At 43.5% G+C, this 17,859-nt stretch overlaps 1 protein-coding gene across 2 annotated transcripts in view; it reads right to left on the bottom strand.

Annotated features, from left to right (window-relative positions):
- Positions 1–17,859, bottom strand: part of JAG2 (jagged canonical Notch ligand 2) — an 89,675-nt gene that overhangs the window by 23,953 nt on the left and 47,863 nt on the right. The window contains exons 6-12 of one of the 2 annotated variants that reach the window (XM_028746275.2): positions 9,945–10,075; positions 8,979–9,098; positions 8,182–8,295; positions 6,204–6,317; positions 4,966–5,079; positions 4,463–4,509; positions 566–739 (exon numbers count right to left, since the gene is read on the bottom strand). In XM_028746275.2, coding sequence (XP_028602108.2) covers positions 566–739; positions 4,463–4,509; positions 4,966–5,079; positions 6,204–6,317; positions 8,182–8,295; positions 8,979–9,098; positions 9,945–10,075 — 814 coding nt within the window. The remainder of the gene's footprint in view (positions 1–565; positions 740–4,462; positions 4,510–4,965; positions 5,080–6,203; positions 6,318–8,181; positions 8,296–8,978; positions 9,099–9,944; positions 10,076–17,859) is intronic. The other variant, XM_028746364.2, reaches the window with a different exon arrangement.

The following is a 17,859-nucleotide window of genomic DNA, read 5'->3' as shown; positions in this document are numbered from 1 at the left end:
ATATGAAAGAGGGGAAATTCAACACTCCCTAGTGGGGAATATTGCAAGGGCATTTGTATCCTTTTAATGAAAAATTTATTTTCCTGCAGCGAAACCCAGACACGGAGCAGTTAGTTATTCCCCCAGGATATGACAAGCTACACTATTTATCTCTGGGACGTATCACAATAGAATATACTTGTCCAAACACATTAGAAAATTCACACAGCAGTATGAATGCACACAAATTGGCCACGTTAAATTTGGAATCTGATTTCTAGCCCATATGAAAGTTTAGCATTTATGAATGTGGCAGGCACATAGTGTAAAAATCAGACTCCTATAAAAAAATCATCACATTGATATTTTCAGTAACTAATAGATGCTTATTCCAAACATATATTGTGATCTTAGCTACTGGGATTTTACTGCAGAAGTTTGTCTGTTTACATGGGACAGTAAAGTGAACAGCTGAGTGGCAATTATCTAATTACACAGCCATAGGTTACCCGGGCTTAAATTATAACAGGACTCTTTCCAGAATTCAATCCATCAAAGCTATTAAGAAGGCCAAGGGATCCTTCACCTCACAGAGATCTCCTGAGAAGCCTTGAGGACAGAGACAGCGGAATCCATTCACCAAGTTCTCACATCGCCCTGCATTTTGACATGGGTTGCTCATGCATTCATCAACTTCTGTTTCGCAGTTCTTTCCTATGAAACCAGGGGGGCACATGCAGTGGTAACCATTCACGACATCCTACGGGAAACGAAAGGTCAAAAGGAGAGCACTTATGTCAGAAGGTACTGGGAACAGACTTTCGTATCATTTTCTTCAAATAAAATCAAACTAGAATCTCAGAACCACAAATTTTCATTTCATTTTTTTTTAACAAGAGAGGCAAGATTCATCTGGATTAACAACAAAGTTATGCTTTAGTACAGAACGAGTGGCTCCTAAGCCCATTCTCCCACAGCTTTTAATCTCTTTCTTTCTCTTTGGTGATTACTCATAGCCAAGTAAAATTGTCTTCCATGAATATGGTGCTAACTATGAGTCTTCAAGTGACTGTGGAGGCCAATTCTGGATCCGCACATCCTTCCACAGTAGGGACATAGGTTTCCGGGAGGGAGTTGATCAAGGTGAGGGTTTGCCAAATATGCCTTCCTCTTAGCACGTTTCTCCCTTTTGCCTTTGGTAGAGGCTATTCTCCAATAGAGATTTAATCTAGACCCATGGGGGCTACCTGCTTCCTTTAAGCCTGCTGGATGTTCACATCTCCACACTGTGAAAAGTGACTGTTTATAGGCCTACATTCTACCTCTTGCCTTTTAACAAACTGATGAGCCGCTGCTAGCTTTCATTTTTTATACAGTGGTACCCCGCAAGACGAACGCCTCGGAAGACGAAAAACTCGCTAGACGAAGGAGTTTTTCGTTTTCTTAGCCGCTTCGCAAGACGCATTTCCCTATGGGCTTGCTTCGCAAAACGAAGCTTGCCCCGCAAGCTCCGGGGATAGCGGGGAAGCGCAGCGCGTCTTCCCCGCTGCCCCCGGACCTCTTTTGAAGCAAGGGGCGGCACGCGCCTTGCCCTCTCTCCCCAGACCCCTTTTGAACCAAGGGGCGGGAATGGGGAGAAGCGATCTTCTCCCCTCCACCCCTTGCTTCAAAAGAGGGGACAGAGGGGAAGGCGCACGCCTTCCCCTCTTTCCCCGGAGATTGCGGGGCAGGCAACGGGGAGAAGCAATCTTCTCCCCGCCGCCTCTTGCTTTAAACAGGTCTGGGGACAGAGGGGAAGGCGTGCGGCGCTTCCCCTCTGTCCCCGGACGGTCTCCATAGGAACGCATTGATTTTCAATGCATTCCTATGGGAAACCGTGCTTCGCAAGACGAAAAACTCGCAAGAAGAAAAAACTTGCGGAACGAATTAATTTCGTCTTGCGAGGCACCACTGTAACTATGTTCTCAGGAGAAGGCAGCTTGCAGTGCATCCAAAAAACTGCACCTATGAAATGGCTACATTCATTACATATCCAAATTGGTTATCCATGTAAATCACATAAGGTGTTTTCTTTTACCAAACCTATGCTCACTTTTAAACCCCCTAGCACAGCTATTCTGGTTAAAAGTGAAAAAGCTAAGTTTTAAAATCGTGTTTACTATTCCAGGATAAATTCCTAGAACCTTTTTAAAAGAAAGAAAGAAAGTTGCTTTCCAACCCTGTAGTACAGAGACTGATGACACAGAGAAACATACCAGAGTAAGTAGCTCAGCAGTTTCATGTTTGAATTTTTAGAATTCTTGGACAAATGCCACCTAGTACTACTAACTTAATCAGTTGGCTCCAAAGCCATCCTATGAAGGTTTCAGAGGAACAGTTCTTCCCGTTTGCCTTTCAAAATGCTAACATGTGGACCGTACTTCAAATGTTCTTGATTATTCCAAGAATCATTTAACAGCAGCATTCCTACCTAATCTTAGTACCATAAAGTCAACAGTCTTTTTCTTTTTTTTAACAGAAAGGGAAGGGGTGATTGTGGACAGAGTTCTACCCAATTGCTCTTGAAGAAACAAGCCTGCACCAAAATAGTAGGCACATACGGTTCAACAACTACTCAGGTAAAGGTAAAGGTACCCCTGCCCGTACGGGCCAGTCTTGCCAGACTCTAGGGTTGTGCGCTCATCTCACTCCCAGCGCTGTCCCCAGACACTTCCGGGTCACGTGGCCAGCGTGACAAGCTGCATCTGGCGAGCCAGCGCAGCACACGGAACGCCGTTTACCTTCCCGCTGGTAAGCGGTCCCTATTTATCTACTTGCACCCGGAGGTACTTTCGAACTGCTAGGTTGGCAGGCGCTGGGACCGAACGACGGGAGCGCACTCCGCCGTGGGGATTCGAACCGCCGACCATGCGATCGGCAAGTCCTAGGCGCTGAGGTTTTACCCACAGCGCCACCCGCATCCCGGCAACTACTCAGGTACAGTCCACCAAATTTAGACATTTGTCCGTTTGATTTCAATGGAAGGGATATGAATTGCTCCCACTGAAATCAATTGTGCTTCAAAAGCACTCAGGTTGGCTACATCGTACCCCATTTATTTAGATTGTTTGTGGCTTTTATCCCTTCATCAGCATAATTTTCAACTTCCCAAAAAAGAATGATGCGTGTATGGGATGTGAAGCACAACAAGCAGCATGATACAAGGAGGTCCTCAGTGACGCGGGATGGAATTTTTTTCTCATTTTGCAAGTTCTTTAGCAACAACAAATGGATGCTAACTGCAAATTATGATATAAAACAAGCTTGGCATCTAAAAAAATTCTCATGCAAATTATCCAAATTTTCCAGAAAACCCACAGCACTGCCCTCAAATATGGTTTTGTGTAGGCTGGCTTGATTTACTCTTTAAACTAGCAATGCACAAGCAACTTAAAATATATTGTGATAATCAATGCAAGGCTAAATGCTACCAGAAGAAAAACAGCTCAAATATATTGCAGACCTCCCAAACACTCAAACTGTTCCTGAGGAGCTGTTAGAGTGGGGAGAAGAGGAGAGTGGGGAATTACAGGGAAACAACCCCTGGAGGGTGAGGGGCAGTTCCAAGTCTGACAACCAGTGTTACCTGCTCTGCCTCATTCAGATGCGGAGCTAAGCTAAACCATGGCTTTGCAAAGATGAGCCAACGTGTGGGCTTCCAGAGGGCAGATCATGGTCACTTAGCTCTTCCTCCAGTTGTTCTACTGCTGCACTGAGTGAAACATTGGGTTGTCTTAGTGCAGGCATGGCCAAACTTGGCCCTCCAGCTGTTTTGGGACTACAGTTCCCATCATGCCTGACCACTGGTCCTGTTAGCTAGGGATGATGGGAGCTGGAGGGCCAAGTTTGGCCATGCCTGTCTTAGTGTGAACCCAGGCTCATGGCTTAAATCTCTCATGCAAACCATGAACTGTAAGCCCATAGGATAAACCTTGGTTATAGCTTGTGGTTTGTCTGGGGGAGTGAAACCAGGAATCTGGGTTAAGGCAACACTTCAAACCAAACCATGGCTTCACTCAGCACAGCAGCAGAATTGGAGAAGCAAAGCTGCTGCAATTTTCTTTTCAGGAGCCCGCACACCTGCTCATTCACAGTAGTAATAATAGTAATATTTTTATTATTTGCACCCCACCCATCTGACTTGGTTGCCCCAGTCACTTTGATTGACTTCCAGCATATAACTAAACCATCATATGGCTTAGTGCATGCTTCCTCAACCTTGGCCCTCCAGATGTTTTGAGACTACAATTCCCATCTTCCCTGACCACTGGGTCCTGCTAGCTAGTGATCATGGGAGTTGTAAGCCAAAAACATCTGGAGGGCCGAAGTTGAGGAAGCCTGGATTAGCGTTAACATGTGAACTGGGCCATAGGTTGAATTTTAAGGAGCAGCAGCTCCAGAGCACCTCAAAACAAGAAAACAAAACAAATGCATTTAATCTTACCTTACAAGTTCCTCCATTTTGACACTGCCCATGACAATCATTAATATCTAGGGATAAAATACAAATGAGATTAAAAATAAAAAAGACTGGAACTCAATTGCAACGAATAGACTGAAGATGAGTTAGCAACGTCTGTTCATTCTTAATAAGCAATCTGAAGTCTTCCAGAGGCAAGGAAATACAAGCTGTATGGGTGATGAAGGTTTGAATACCAGGCAATATTCAAGCAAAAACGTCAAGTTAGTCTTCCCAAGACCAGAATACTGAAGCTATTCCCCAAGTTAGTTCATTCCACAACTCAAACGTTAAGGCTTTAGATGCAAGGAAACATCTGCTAAGGGAGTCACCATACATGGTTCTTTGAAAGGCTTTAAAGATATCTTTATCATTTCTAAAGATGTCTTAAATTAGGAAGTAGGAAGATTTCGATCTATTCTATAAATAAAAGCTCTTTTAGGGTCAGATATATATATATATATATATACGCAAGATTAAATACTGACTGATGTGACAATTTACTCCTTTCCATCCTGGAATGCAGTCACAGTAATATCCACCAATAAGATTTTTGCAAGAATGAGCATTAAGACAGGGTTTCCCTTCACACTCATTAGCATCTGTGAAAGAAGAGAAAGAAAAGCAGGGAGTGAAGAACAAACCCAGAAATAGACTGCCCTTGCACCAAAGCAGAGCCTCCAAAATATCAGCTACATGTCACGGTGATACATGTTTGCTGATATTTTCAACATGCATGCTGCATAATTTTCCCTATAAAGCAAGCACCAATGATTATAAGCTTCAGATTTTTGTGGTTCTATTAAACTCCAGTTATGCAGCTAAGAGAGATTATCTGAACAGGCCAGCTCCCCAAGCCTTTGAGCAAAAGTATAATAAATACTAGTTTGGGGAACCTGTGAGCAATGACGGCTACCGTAGGAGTTTTTCCAGGTGTGGAGAATATGTAAATGATATCCAGCATCGACAATGCCTAGGAATTTGTATCGAAGTGGTAGGAAATGCAGCAGATTGGAAGAATGAAACTGGAAATCTGCCATGTTGGTTACCACGAGGGCTCAGCAGCCTCTACTTGTGCATCCATTGGCTTGTTCCCCTGCTGTCCTTGCCCATTTCCTGTGACTTCCCTCGTGGTTTGATGGGTCTTGGGCACAATACAATCCAGGTTGGGGGAGTGCTTAACGGTGGATTGCACCCAAGGAGTGACGGACAGGTCTAGCCTGCCCACTCATCTTCAGAGACTACTTAAATGCTTCTGCATAGCCCTGAGGCATGCATGTAGTACAGGAAAAAATATTTTGGGTCAAGCAACGTGCAGGAATAAGGGAGCAGTCGATAAGCACACACCCTGAGGCAATAGGAGCCAAGTGTAGTAGCTTAACAATGCAAGCATGCCCTAATTTTAGCCACCCTAGGAGTTAAGTCCACCACTATTATCATGCTGAAGACAATTTCATACGTTGCTCAAGTTTGCAGCAAGTGAGGGAAGGATGCTTTTCAGAATGCAACATTGCCTGTTCCTGCACTCAGAGGCATTTAAAAGCACCACACACTCTGATTCTCACAAGATTAACTCAGAAGTAGCTAAAACATCAAAGGAAGCATTTATACAAAATGACTCAGAAGCAGCTAAAACATCAAAGGAACCATTTGCACAAAATGACAACAATATACTTACAATAATGAACGCGACTAATTTTAAAGATAGCTTACAGTCTTGACTTACCAAGCTGGCAGGTTGCCCCAATCCACTGCTGTGGACATATGCATTCAAACCCATTAATGCGATCAACACAAGTTCCACCACTAGCACATGGGTTAGAGGCACACTCATCAATATCTGGGGAGGAAAAGAATGGTCTGAGACAACCATACATGTTGTTTTCGATGCAGATAAATGGGCATAACCATAACTCTTTAGGAAAAGGCTATCAAATCTCATGGACAGTTTGGAAATCACCAAGCTCTGATGTGTTTATGCTCAAGTGGTCCCCATCAGGAAGTGATCATCCCTCTTTAAGATCCTAAAGCAGTTCCACTGCAGTGCAACTCATAAACAGACATGTTTTAAACCTTCCATAATATTAAGCGTGAGAACTCTAAGAACAATCCCGATTCTTTTTTTAAAAAGAAAGGCAACCAGCTCTCATTCACTAACCATTTGCTTAAGTGTAAATATATCTTTACAATTTGTGGTATTAATCAAGGCATGTCCAAAGTCCATTCTGGGGCCTAATTCGGCCCGCCAGTCAGTTTAATCCGGTCCCTGTGACAGTTTATTTCCTGGGGTAAAATTAAAATACAAAGCTCAACAACTTCAATCCTAAAAAAAAAGGTCAAGAACTTTGGTCGGCCCTCACGCATGTTCACTTCATCAAATCTGGCCCTCTTTGAAAAAAGTTTGGACACCCCTGTAATACACCCTCCGTTTGCCCCTAAGTTTGTTCACTATTTAATTCAACATCTATTGGCACGCTGGCTATAAATGATAAAAAAGTTTTAGCAAACTATGCAAGATGAAGACGCCCGAGAGTACACAGCAGCACAACACAAGATGCTTGGCACTCTTGCCATTGGATGCTTCCACTGGAACTGAACAAATGGAGCTGCTAACCTGGTTATAGCACCTTGTTTGTGTAGTGGTTAAACACCAAAGTGATACAGTTCTTCCCTGGTTTAGAAACAGGGTGTTTCCTGATTCTGTGAAAAAGCTAAGAACGTAACTACATTCCTGTCACTTCTATGCTTCCAGGAGTCACATTTGGGATACCCACTATGCTCATGGCAGCAACAAAATTTATTACAGAACCCTTGCTGAAAGAAGGTTTGATCCTTCTCATCAGTAATTCCTCACCATATGCCTTTGAGGGCAAAGTATTACATCAAGGAATAGTGATGCAAGCCCTCAGTAGAAACAGAAAAACACAACTCGCCACTACTGATTATTTTGCTACCTGCCACCTCCAAAAATATACCACTCTCCTCCCGCACCTCCTAGCAAATGTGCTGCTGCATGAAGAAATCAAAGAGTTTGCTTTTTGCCTCAACTTTCAAGAGAGTTCTGTTGTTTTGATCCTATACACGTGTAATCCTAAATGTGGTGCTGCAGAGGCCACAAGGAAAAGGATAACAGCCCCCAGATAACACTTGAACTGAAAGTTACTTTGCCAGGAACTTTTTGATTATAAGCATATTAGCAAGGCTCTTAAGCACTTGCACTCATTAGGTGCTGTGCAATGCTCAATTAACTATTAATCTGCTACATCAACCAATTAAGCTTCTGACTGACCAAGAAAGGCATTAATAACTGGACAACCACAAAAAAATTCTAAAAACTACAATGGCAGCCAACATCTTAAGTAGCCTCTGCCCTTCTCACATATGATAGAATAAATGCTATTTCTAAGATGGTGCCGCCTGTGATACATACATGCACACATGACTAAAGATGTAGAAGCTGTTCTCCTCCAGATGTGTTGCCTTATTATGCAGATTTGATCCATCGACTGACAAACTCATACAACTAAGATTTTATTAGCTAAGTGACAATCCTGTTATTGTATCAAAGTGGAAGTGTGATTTCAGTTCACTCGATGAACATGCATTTGCTATAGTTACAAGCACCTAAGAGGGGCGTTTGCATAATCAGTTTGTTTCATGTGCACATACAAGTCATAATACATCTGAAACCAAGCTGTACCTACCAATAGCACACGTTGGTCCACTCCAGCCTGCTGGGCACTGGCATTTGAAGCCTGATGAAATTTCGTGGCAAACTCCACCATTAGCACAGGGATTTGATACACAAGCATGCTCAGCTAATAAGAAAAGAAAATTATCCTCAGTACACAAATCCAGGTTTAAACACTTTTATTTCCAAGTATGTAACAAAGGCCTTGTCCTTCCTTCACAAGAGCCTTTTGCCATCTTCCCAAGTTTACTGGAAGCTCTATCTGGAATACTTTTACAGACTCTGAAATTTGTCTGCTTCTGTAAGCTATTTGCACTTGAACTAGAACTTCCTTACGCAACACAAAGGGCTTACTCAGATTCCTAATCCTGGTTTGGCATAAGCAGAAGCTTTTGGTGCATGCACTCCTAGGCTCTCCTCACTCATGGGTAGCGGTTCCCTACTTCTGACTCTACTTTGCCTCTCCATATGAAACAACAAACTGTGGTTTGCTCCAAACAAGCACTGGGGATGGGGGAGAGGAGCAAGAGGAGGAAACAAAGCTCCTCAAGGCTTGTTCATATCTAAAGGGGCCCAGAGTCTTATCAATCTGCACCCAGGTTTGGTATTTAGCCATCTGAAGAAAACTGATTTTAGATTAGTCATCAAGGGTGACAAATAATGACAAAATCACCAACAGCTATGTTTCATTTAATCATGAAAGGTATATGGAGGAACATTCTTGTCATCGTAGAAAATTCAACAACAACAACAACAACAACAACAACAACAACAACAACAACAAAAAGACATGCAATTGTTTGTCAGTACCAATTTCACAGTTCTTTCCAGAGTAACCATCTTGGCAAGCACAGCTGTATTCGTCTGGTTCCGTATTCATGCAGGTTCCACCATTCACACATGGGTGATGATTTCCGCAGTAGTTTAAATCTAGACAGAGGGCGAAGGTGGAGTCGGGTTATTTGACACAAGAAGATGCAGAACTACTACGTGGAGATCTTTCAAGAGAAGGGTAGAGGCAGGCAGAGTATCTTTAACACCCATACACCTGTGCCCACCTTCCCCCTTTAATTCATTTTGGCTTTGTATCAGTCACTGGGTGTATTGCCATCTCAACCAACATCTGTGATGTAAAGACAAGATAAAGCAAATCTCTTAGGAATAAATGCATTACACTCACACTGGCCTGGTTTGCACATCGCACTAAATCAAACCATGGCTTAGGGTGAGCCTGAAGGATCCAGAAGAGGACATCACAGCCGCTTTGCTCCTTCCTGGCTGTTTTGGTGCTGTGCTACACTGAACTAAGCCATGGTTTGGGCTTAGCATGTTGTCCTGGCTTGTGGTTTAGCTTTCTGGATAATCCACAAGCCGTAAACCATAGGGACAACCTTGGTTAGAGTTTGTGGCTTGTCTGGAGAAAGCTAAGCCGCGTAGCTGGGCTTGGATGACACATTAAGCCAAATCATGGGTTAGTTCACTGTTGGTGTGGCAGCAAAACAACTGTGGAGGAGCAAAGTGGATGCATTTCTTCTCTGGGAGCCCACGTGCTCATGTTCAGCCATGGTTAGGGATGGCGTGACATGCAAACCATGCAAGGGCAAGCTTGCAAATGGCAAAACCTGCCTGCTTGCTTAAATGCAATAGGCAAGTGCCACCAGAGAGTCAGAAGACAGATGCTCTCTGTAGTGAGCACATGCTTGGCAAAAACAATCGAGATCAGGTTACTAGTTAGTAATGAGATTTAAATTTTAACTATGAATGGAAGTTCAGTACCTTTGTTGCAGAGCAGACCACCCCAGTTGGTTTCACATTTGCATTCCCAGGGGACGTTGCAACTCCCATGAGCACAGCCTGGGTAGGGGACACACGCATCGCAGAACTGCCCTTCCCAACCATAATTACACCTAGACATAAGTGCATGTTAAATGTTAGCAACATGATGCTTAATTATCTATAATACACATATTCAGAGCACTGCATTTATTATTTAAAGCAGGCTAATTGTTCCACATGTAACAGAATACTGGAGTATTATTGTGTTCCCCTGTCAGAATGCGCATCTCATGATGTGCTAGCCATACTCTACAAGGATTAAAAAAACAACCTGGCAGTTCCCAGGTGAATAAAGGACTTCTGCCCAGAATAACTTCCACATATAAAGAAATATAGCTCCACTGCAGCAGGAACAACTGACAAGGCGGAATTTCTTTTAGGCATAACCAAGAGCAGCTTATTTGTACCAAGATGTGTGATTCGTTTTTTAGACCCAGAAATGGCCCAAAATGAAAAGCTCTCCAAGTTGCCGTTACGATGCTCAAACTCCATTTACTTCAATGGCATTTCGATAGACTGTGTCAGATTTGCTGTAATCCCAAGCATACTTACTGCTTAATACATCCCATCAGTTTCAATGAGGCTTACATGTGCACAGGACTGTAATCTGTCTTCACAATGCTCTTTAAGCTTACAGCAGCGTCCCTGCTTACTTACAGTAAGTTACAAGATAGACAAACCCCAGGGCTCATTTGAGAGGCCTAAAAATGGCTTAGGCCAACCAGTCACAAAACAGGAGAACAAGGGCAGAGCAGTAAAAAAAAAATAAAAAAAAAATGGAGGCAGATGGAAGCAGAGATTGGCTTAATCAACTGGAAATTACTGGCATTGTTTTCTATTTAATCCCTTTTGGAATTTTTCTTGTAGCAGGTAGTTCAGCTTTCCTCAAGCTATATACAGTTATTGGTTCTGGAGGTATTGATTTTATGAAGCTGAGTAGAGAAGGCTTTCTGCTTTATGTTTTCCTTCCTCATCACATGCTCCTCAAAGCATTTTTACCCATCTCCTCTCATTTCTTCTCGCATTCTCCTTTTGCACTAAAACCGGAAGCTTGGGAGGCTGGCATAGGGTAACAGGTATTTGCTGTCCCTTTTACATTCAATTCTTGCTCTTATGAAGCTCCCACCTCTTACCCACTTCCTCTCTATTTCCATTTTATTATTACCATTACTCTTGGAAGACAGTCTACTCCAAAGGCTACTGAATGACAAGGGGATGGGCTGCATCTGAAAGCAGACACACTAGCAGTCCCTGGCCCAGTTTTGAGCACTGCCGGTCTCGGGAATACTTGGTTCATTAGCTTGCTTTTCTTATTGGTCAAAAAACCATTGACTCCCTCTACAAGAGCTTGAGCACAGCAGTAACTCAATCACAAAACAGAAAATGAAGGTGACATGGAACCCCTTCCAACGAAATGATCTGCCCATGAAGAGCCGTTGGAAAGAATGGAATGATGGAGGGCAGTTGTGGAGCTACATGTGGGGCACAGAGAGTCCCATGAGGATTTGCTCCTGCCTGCATATGTCTCTAAATATAAATATCCATTATTGCCTCATAAGAAATGGTTTGAAATTGATGGTACATTGAATGGGTGGAGGGGGGGGGGTTGGAGGAGAGGCGGAAAGAAGAGCTAATTTGTCCATGGCTAGGGGGCGCAATCTGGGCAGTTCTGCCAGGGACGAAAGACCACCTAGCTACAGCTCTGTCTGTCATTTCCGTTTCTTGCTGTAGCTCCTATTTAATTCCTTTCCTTTTTGCTTCTGCCGTGTTCTTCCCTTCCTCCTTCCTTTATATTACAGGGTTTTTTCTTTGCTTTGCTTGCCTCTCCCTATCACTTCTTCTACTGCCCTTTCTGCTTTAGCCTCCCTCTCCCCGAAAGACCCAATCAACACATTGCCTCTTGGCTAACATGCAACTTTTGCTATGAGCAGGAGCTTTTCAAGACCAGTCTTCTCGCCTCATTTGCTCCCTTTTCCTCCCACCATCCCAAAACATGTATCTTCAAGTTTTTCTTTCTGGCTTTTTTTTTTTAAAACCCCTCTTTTCATCCTGAAGTTTTTTTCTGTGCAATCTCCTGGGATTTCCAAACATTCCTCCTTCTGCAAGTCTGCCAATGTCACCCCTCTTGTGCAGGGGTAGTGCTACTTTGGCTGTATGTAAACAACAGCACTCCCCCCCCCCCCCGCAAACTGGAAATGATTACATGAATGATTGCATGAATGGAATGAGAAAATACTGCATGGGTCTATCCCACAAAGCACAGTTGGCTTTGAAACGTGGAAGGCAAATGGAACATTATGAAGCCACGTGGGAGGAGTCGTGGAGGAATCTCATTTCTTTGGGGAACAGTCTTTCCATCTAAGAAACAGGTATTGTTACCAGGAACTTACCCGGTGGCAGTATAAAGCTAAAGACCCAGTAGAACAAAGCAAACCAGAGAGAGGTTCATTTACATTCATTTTGTTTGCCTACATGCAAACCAGCTACCTGCACATGGAAAAGGCTTATGGTTTAACTGCCAAATTTCTGCAAGAACCAAATAAATAAGCCTGTGACTATACACAGTATCCACATTTTCCATGCTCCCTTACCATGCAAGTTGTAAAGATCTAGTTGATTTTGTGCTGCACTATCAACATGTTTCAAGGGACACCGAGTTCATTTGGATAATTAAAGAGTTTTGGTAAACAGGGGTTGCTAGGTGCTTAAACGACAAAAGCTCCTGCTGTATTAGCGCGGCATGCGTCCTTGTGACTACAATCTAGAACAGCAAGGGATCCTTGCGAAGGTTTTCCTCAAATGTGGGTGGGTGGGGGAGGAAGGCATATAATTGGGCGCCTCATAAACCTAAACAACAAAGCACGGGTTTTCCCAAAGTGCAACCTCCCACAGAGACTGCTGAAAGGGGAGAATGAAGCTGCATGTTCTTGACTGCTGAGGCTGAAGGCTTCAGGTGCAAGATGAACTGGCACAGTGAATGGAGGGAGGGAAGCCAGGCAAATATGCCTTGTGAGGTTTCTATGCCCAGGAACTGAAGACCTAGGGCCTCATTTCAGGAATTTAAACCACTGAGCCTAGGGCCTGCCGACTGGAAGGTCAGCAGTTCGAATCCCCGCGACGGGGTGAGCTCCCGTTGCTTGGTCCCAGCTCCTGCCAACCTAGCAGTTCAAAAGCACGCCAGTGCAAGTAGATAAACAGGTACCGCTCCGGCGGGAAGGTAAACGGCATTTCCGTGCGCTGCTCTGGTTCGCCAGAAGCAGCTTAGTCATGCTGGCTACATGACCCAGAAAAACTGCGGACAAACGTTGGCTCCCTCAGCCAGTATAGTGAGATGAGCGCTGCAACCCCAGAGTTGTTCACAACTGGACTTAACTGTCAGGGGTCCTTTACATTTACCTTTTAGCCCTAGGTGGAATGTCTCTTCCCCTTGCACCTTCCCTCCCTTGATGAAAGAATTGTAGAGTTGAAAAGGACCCTGAGGACCACCAAGTTCAACCCCCTGCAATGTGGGAATATGCACCCGTCCCATACGGGGAGCAAACCTGCAACCTTGGCGTTTGATCAGAGCGAATGGGGTGCTAAAACAGCCTCTCCCTCACTATTCATTTGTCCTTGCCATTGCTGCCCTTCCGAACAAAGAGTAAGGCAGAGGCTCTTTTAACACCATATTCCCCCAGTGTCCCTAACCTTCTTGGCTCAAACCACCAAGATAAGCCAGGAACCCCATTCCACCTGGCCTGTGAGACAATCCCCGGCGCCTTGTGACAGTGTGATTGCGCATGTGGAGCTATTTTCCTGGAGTTGCTACAGGCCTTGCAAGAGCAGTAGTGTCAGGAACACCAGAATTCGAAAGAAACCAACTTTTGCACGCTGCAACATCAGGAGATGAGTTATGGGAATTGTTTCCAGGGATGCCAACAGGATTTCCTAGGCCAGTCAGGCTGTGTGCGGATTGGGACCTCCACAAATCCCCACCAAGAACTGCTGCTTACGTACAGTTAGCCTAGTCTATCTCACAGGACAGTTACAAAGATAAAAAGGGGGAGAATATGGTAATATACGCGACCCTGAGCTACTGGGAGGAAGAACGAAACACAAATATATGATGCCATGGATGTAAAGAAAAACAAACAAGCACAAAGCTAGAAAAGCAACCCCTCTAGCTTTAACTGTAAGATTTGATAGTCCTGATATTTACCACAAAACACCCCCTTCCAAGTTTGCCAACCCTGATAAATAACAAGCCAAAAATAATCTAAATAAGTGCAATTTCACCATTTTGGTCCCTGAACTAGAAACTCCCAGCTTGGCCTATCTAACAGGGTTGTTGTGAAGATAAAAAAAGGAGGGGGAGCAATGGACACAAGCTTGAGCTGTCCTTCCTATCCCCTTATACAATCCTTTGGTCAGCGTGTATGTCAGTATCTAAATTTGCTATCAAAGCAAATGCCAGAAACCCTTCACAATTTTTATCTATTAACCTTGCAGATTTTTGACACTTCACAAGGTATAAAGTTAAATGGGAAAAGGGTTGGAAGTTTGCGCTGCTGGTCTGGCGCCAACGTGCAGAGAATTTCAAAACTGCTCAGGAGACTCCCACCTGCTACTCTTTTTCTGCCCACACATCAGAAAGTAAACATCTGTAAATAATGCAAGAGGACGTTAGGGGAAATGGGAATTTGTGTTTCTCTCCCCATCCAGCCACTCTCCTCAATGCCTTCAAAGATACTCCTCACAATGATGTTCCAGAATCAAAAACAAGTAATTGCCACTATGCAAATGTGCCTGTGGGCCAGGGAGTCTTTGATTCAAATTTCATGTCAGCCATAATCTCAGTTAAGTAACTTTGACCAAGCTATTGTCTCTGCCTCGGCCCACTGTCTCTAATATTATTTGCATACTCAAATAATGGAAAGTTAGGCACTGAAATATGTAACTGAAATGCGGCTGAAGATACACATTAATGCAGCTGAAAATTAAGAGATAGGATATAATTAAAGTGGGATATTTCAGTTTATTTCACCACTACAGCAGATTCGGTATACTGTCACACATCCCACAATATTCCACAACAGCCCACTTCTATGCTAATTTATATATTAGGAGGGGGATGCGGAAACAACTTCTATGCTAATTTATATATTAGGAGGGGGATGCGGAAACAACTATCTCCCTGGTTTTTTAGCTTCATAACATCAGAACTGGTTCAGTTTAATGCCATTACTTTAATTTAGAAAGCATTTGGCTAAATAAGGGTTCTTGTTATCCAGACATGCTGCTGCTTCACAAAAATGCATTTTCTCAACCTAGTTCGATTATCAAAAGGAAGTAAAAACACATATTGCTGCCCCTGTGGCTGATACGCTAACCAAGAAAGCAGTAAGCGCATAATATATCTCACAACTTTTAAGAAGCAGCTAGTGTTGAACATAAACACCTGCAGAGCTTGCATCCTACAGTACATTCTGGGGTGGGGGCTCCAGGTTTTGAGAGGGCTGAAGCCTTGTCTTCCTAAAATCAGAAGCCCATGAGCCACCTGTAATTTTAAAGGTCCCACAGTTCTCCAACAAAGCACAGCTTGTGGGCATTGTGGGAAATTTAAAATCACAGGCAACTCACAAAAGCAAAGTTGGAAGTAGGGATGGAAAAGGCAAGGTCCAGTCCAGAGAAGGCATCAGCACCAATGGGCCGTTGGTAGCTACCAAGTTTTGCCACTGCACGTGATCCTACTGCAAGAAAAGACTTAGCTTCCTATTACAATGTTGTACCAGTAAAAATGATTGCCTAACCAAAGGAACGCAGTGTTTACAAGTCAAAAGGTTATGTACAGCAAGCTGATTAGTTGTCACATCTATAAAGGAAGGATAAATTGAAGGTTTCCTGCCTAACAGGAAGTATTCAGCATGAATAGAAGCTGGAAGAGCTTAATTTCATTTCTGTATGTGAAATTGTTCAGGAATTACTACACATCCCCAGAACCTGCTGAAAAATTAAAATGTTCACAGGGAAAATTAAGAGGATGTCTGAACAGAACAGTTCTTCATCATGACTGAAACTAAGAAAGGGGAAAGAAAAATGGGAGTCTGAGCTCACTGCAGCTTTAATTCACTGCTGAACTAATAGGACTGTTCTGTGATTGGCTACATAAAAACTGCTACTGCAAAATGTTTATTACGAACCTTATTATGAAGAATTAAAAAAGTAACGTCTGTATCACCAAGGCACCACAAATACAGTGTCACACAAATTCCCCTTTGCCTCTGAAAAGCCCCAAACTATTTTGCCAGCGGTCGTAAAAAACAATTGAACTTTGGTGCATGCGTTTGTGTGTGAAGCATAGCCACCTATTCATGAATTCAAGAGCTTTCTTCACCATACAATTAACTTATAATATGTTGATTTTCTGCATAATATTCCCTTAGGAATCATTAAAAGCTCTGACTAAGCAGGATTCTTCAACATCCCTGTTCAAAGATCAGAACAGATATACCAGAGTTCCATTCAAAACATTTCAGAAGCAGAATGAACCCAGGGATTTCTGAAGAGAAGCCACTTCAGCATAAAACAGCTCTCCAGATGTGGCTGAACTAGAACTCCCATCTTCCCCGACCACTGGCCATGATGGTGGATCTCAATGGCAGCTGGAGTCCAACAACATCTGGAGCGCCACAGAGTCCCCATCTCTAGCATAAAATAAGAGCCATAATGCATTCAATAGGATGGAGGCTAAACGAGAAAAAACTACGAAATACACAACACCGCTGGTGGACCTGTAAAGTACACAACTGCATACGATGCACATTATCTTTTTTTAAAGCACTGCCATGGCCATCAGCCTAATGAAAGCAAACTCCTACACATATGCTTGCACTGGAAAATTTAGGTAAAACGTTTAAGACAGGAAAGGACTAGTGGAGATGTGTGTGCATATCTTAATTTCAGAAGCCAAGTGCATCATAGGAAGGGGTAAACACACACCCAATTCAAAACATATCACCGCCACTGCTATTGAGTTAGGGCTTATCTACATTTCCTCTTGTCCTGTTTCCTATGGATTGACGTTTGCTCCGATTTAGCACTAAAGAGTAGGTTTTCCCTGGGAAAGGAGCAGGGCTAGGGGGAAACCGCCCGGGCTTGTGCCTACAAAGCACAGAACAAGCAGAAGTGTGGACAAGCCTTTAGTGACATGCAGACTATGGTGCTGATTGTTGTTGTTTAGTTGTTTAGTCGTGTCCGACTCTTCGTGACCCCATGGACCAGAGCACGCCAGGCACTCCTGTCTTCCACTGCCTCCCGCAGTTTGGTCAAACTCATGCTGGTAGCTTCGAGAACACTATCCAACCATCTCGTCCTCTGTTGTCCCCTTCTCCTTGTGCCCTCCATCTTTCCCAACATCAGGGTCTTTTCCAGGGAGTCTTCTCTTCTCATGAGGTGGCCAAAGTATTGAAGCCTCAGCTTCAGGATCTGTCCTTCCAGTGAGCACTCAGGGCTGATTTCCTTCAGAAAGGATAGGTTTGATCTTCTTGCAGTCCACTGGACTCTCAAGAGTCTCCTCCAGCACCATAATTCAAAAGCATCAATTTTTCAGCAATCAGCCTTCTTTAAGGTCCAGCTCTCACTTCCATACAACTGGGAAAACCATAGCTTTAACTATACGGATCTTTGTCAGCAAGGTGATGTCTTTGCTTTTTAAGATGCTGCCTAGATTTGTCATCACTTTTCTCCCAAGAAGCAGGTGTCTTTTAATTTTGTGACTGCTGTCACCATCTGCAGTAATCATGGAGCCCAAGAAAGTAAAATCTCTCACTGCCTCCATTTCTGCCCCTTCTATTTGCCAGGAGGTGATGGGACCAGT

The sequence above is a fragment of the Podarcis muralis genome, chromosome 1 (assembly GCF_964188315.1).
Source record: "Podarcis muralis chromosome 1, rPodMur119.hap1.1, whole genome shotgun sequence".
Lineage (NCBI taxonomy): Eukaryota > Metazoa > Chordata > Lepidosauria > Squamata > Lacertidae > Podarcis > Podarcis muralis.
This window is presented reverse-complemented; position numbering and strand designations above follow the sequence as displayed.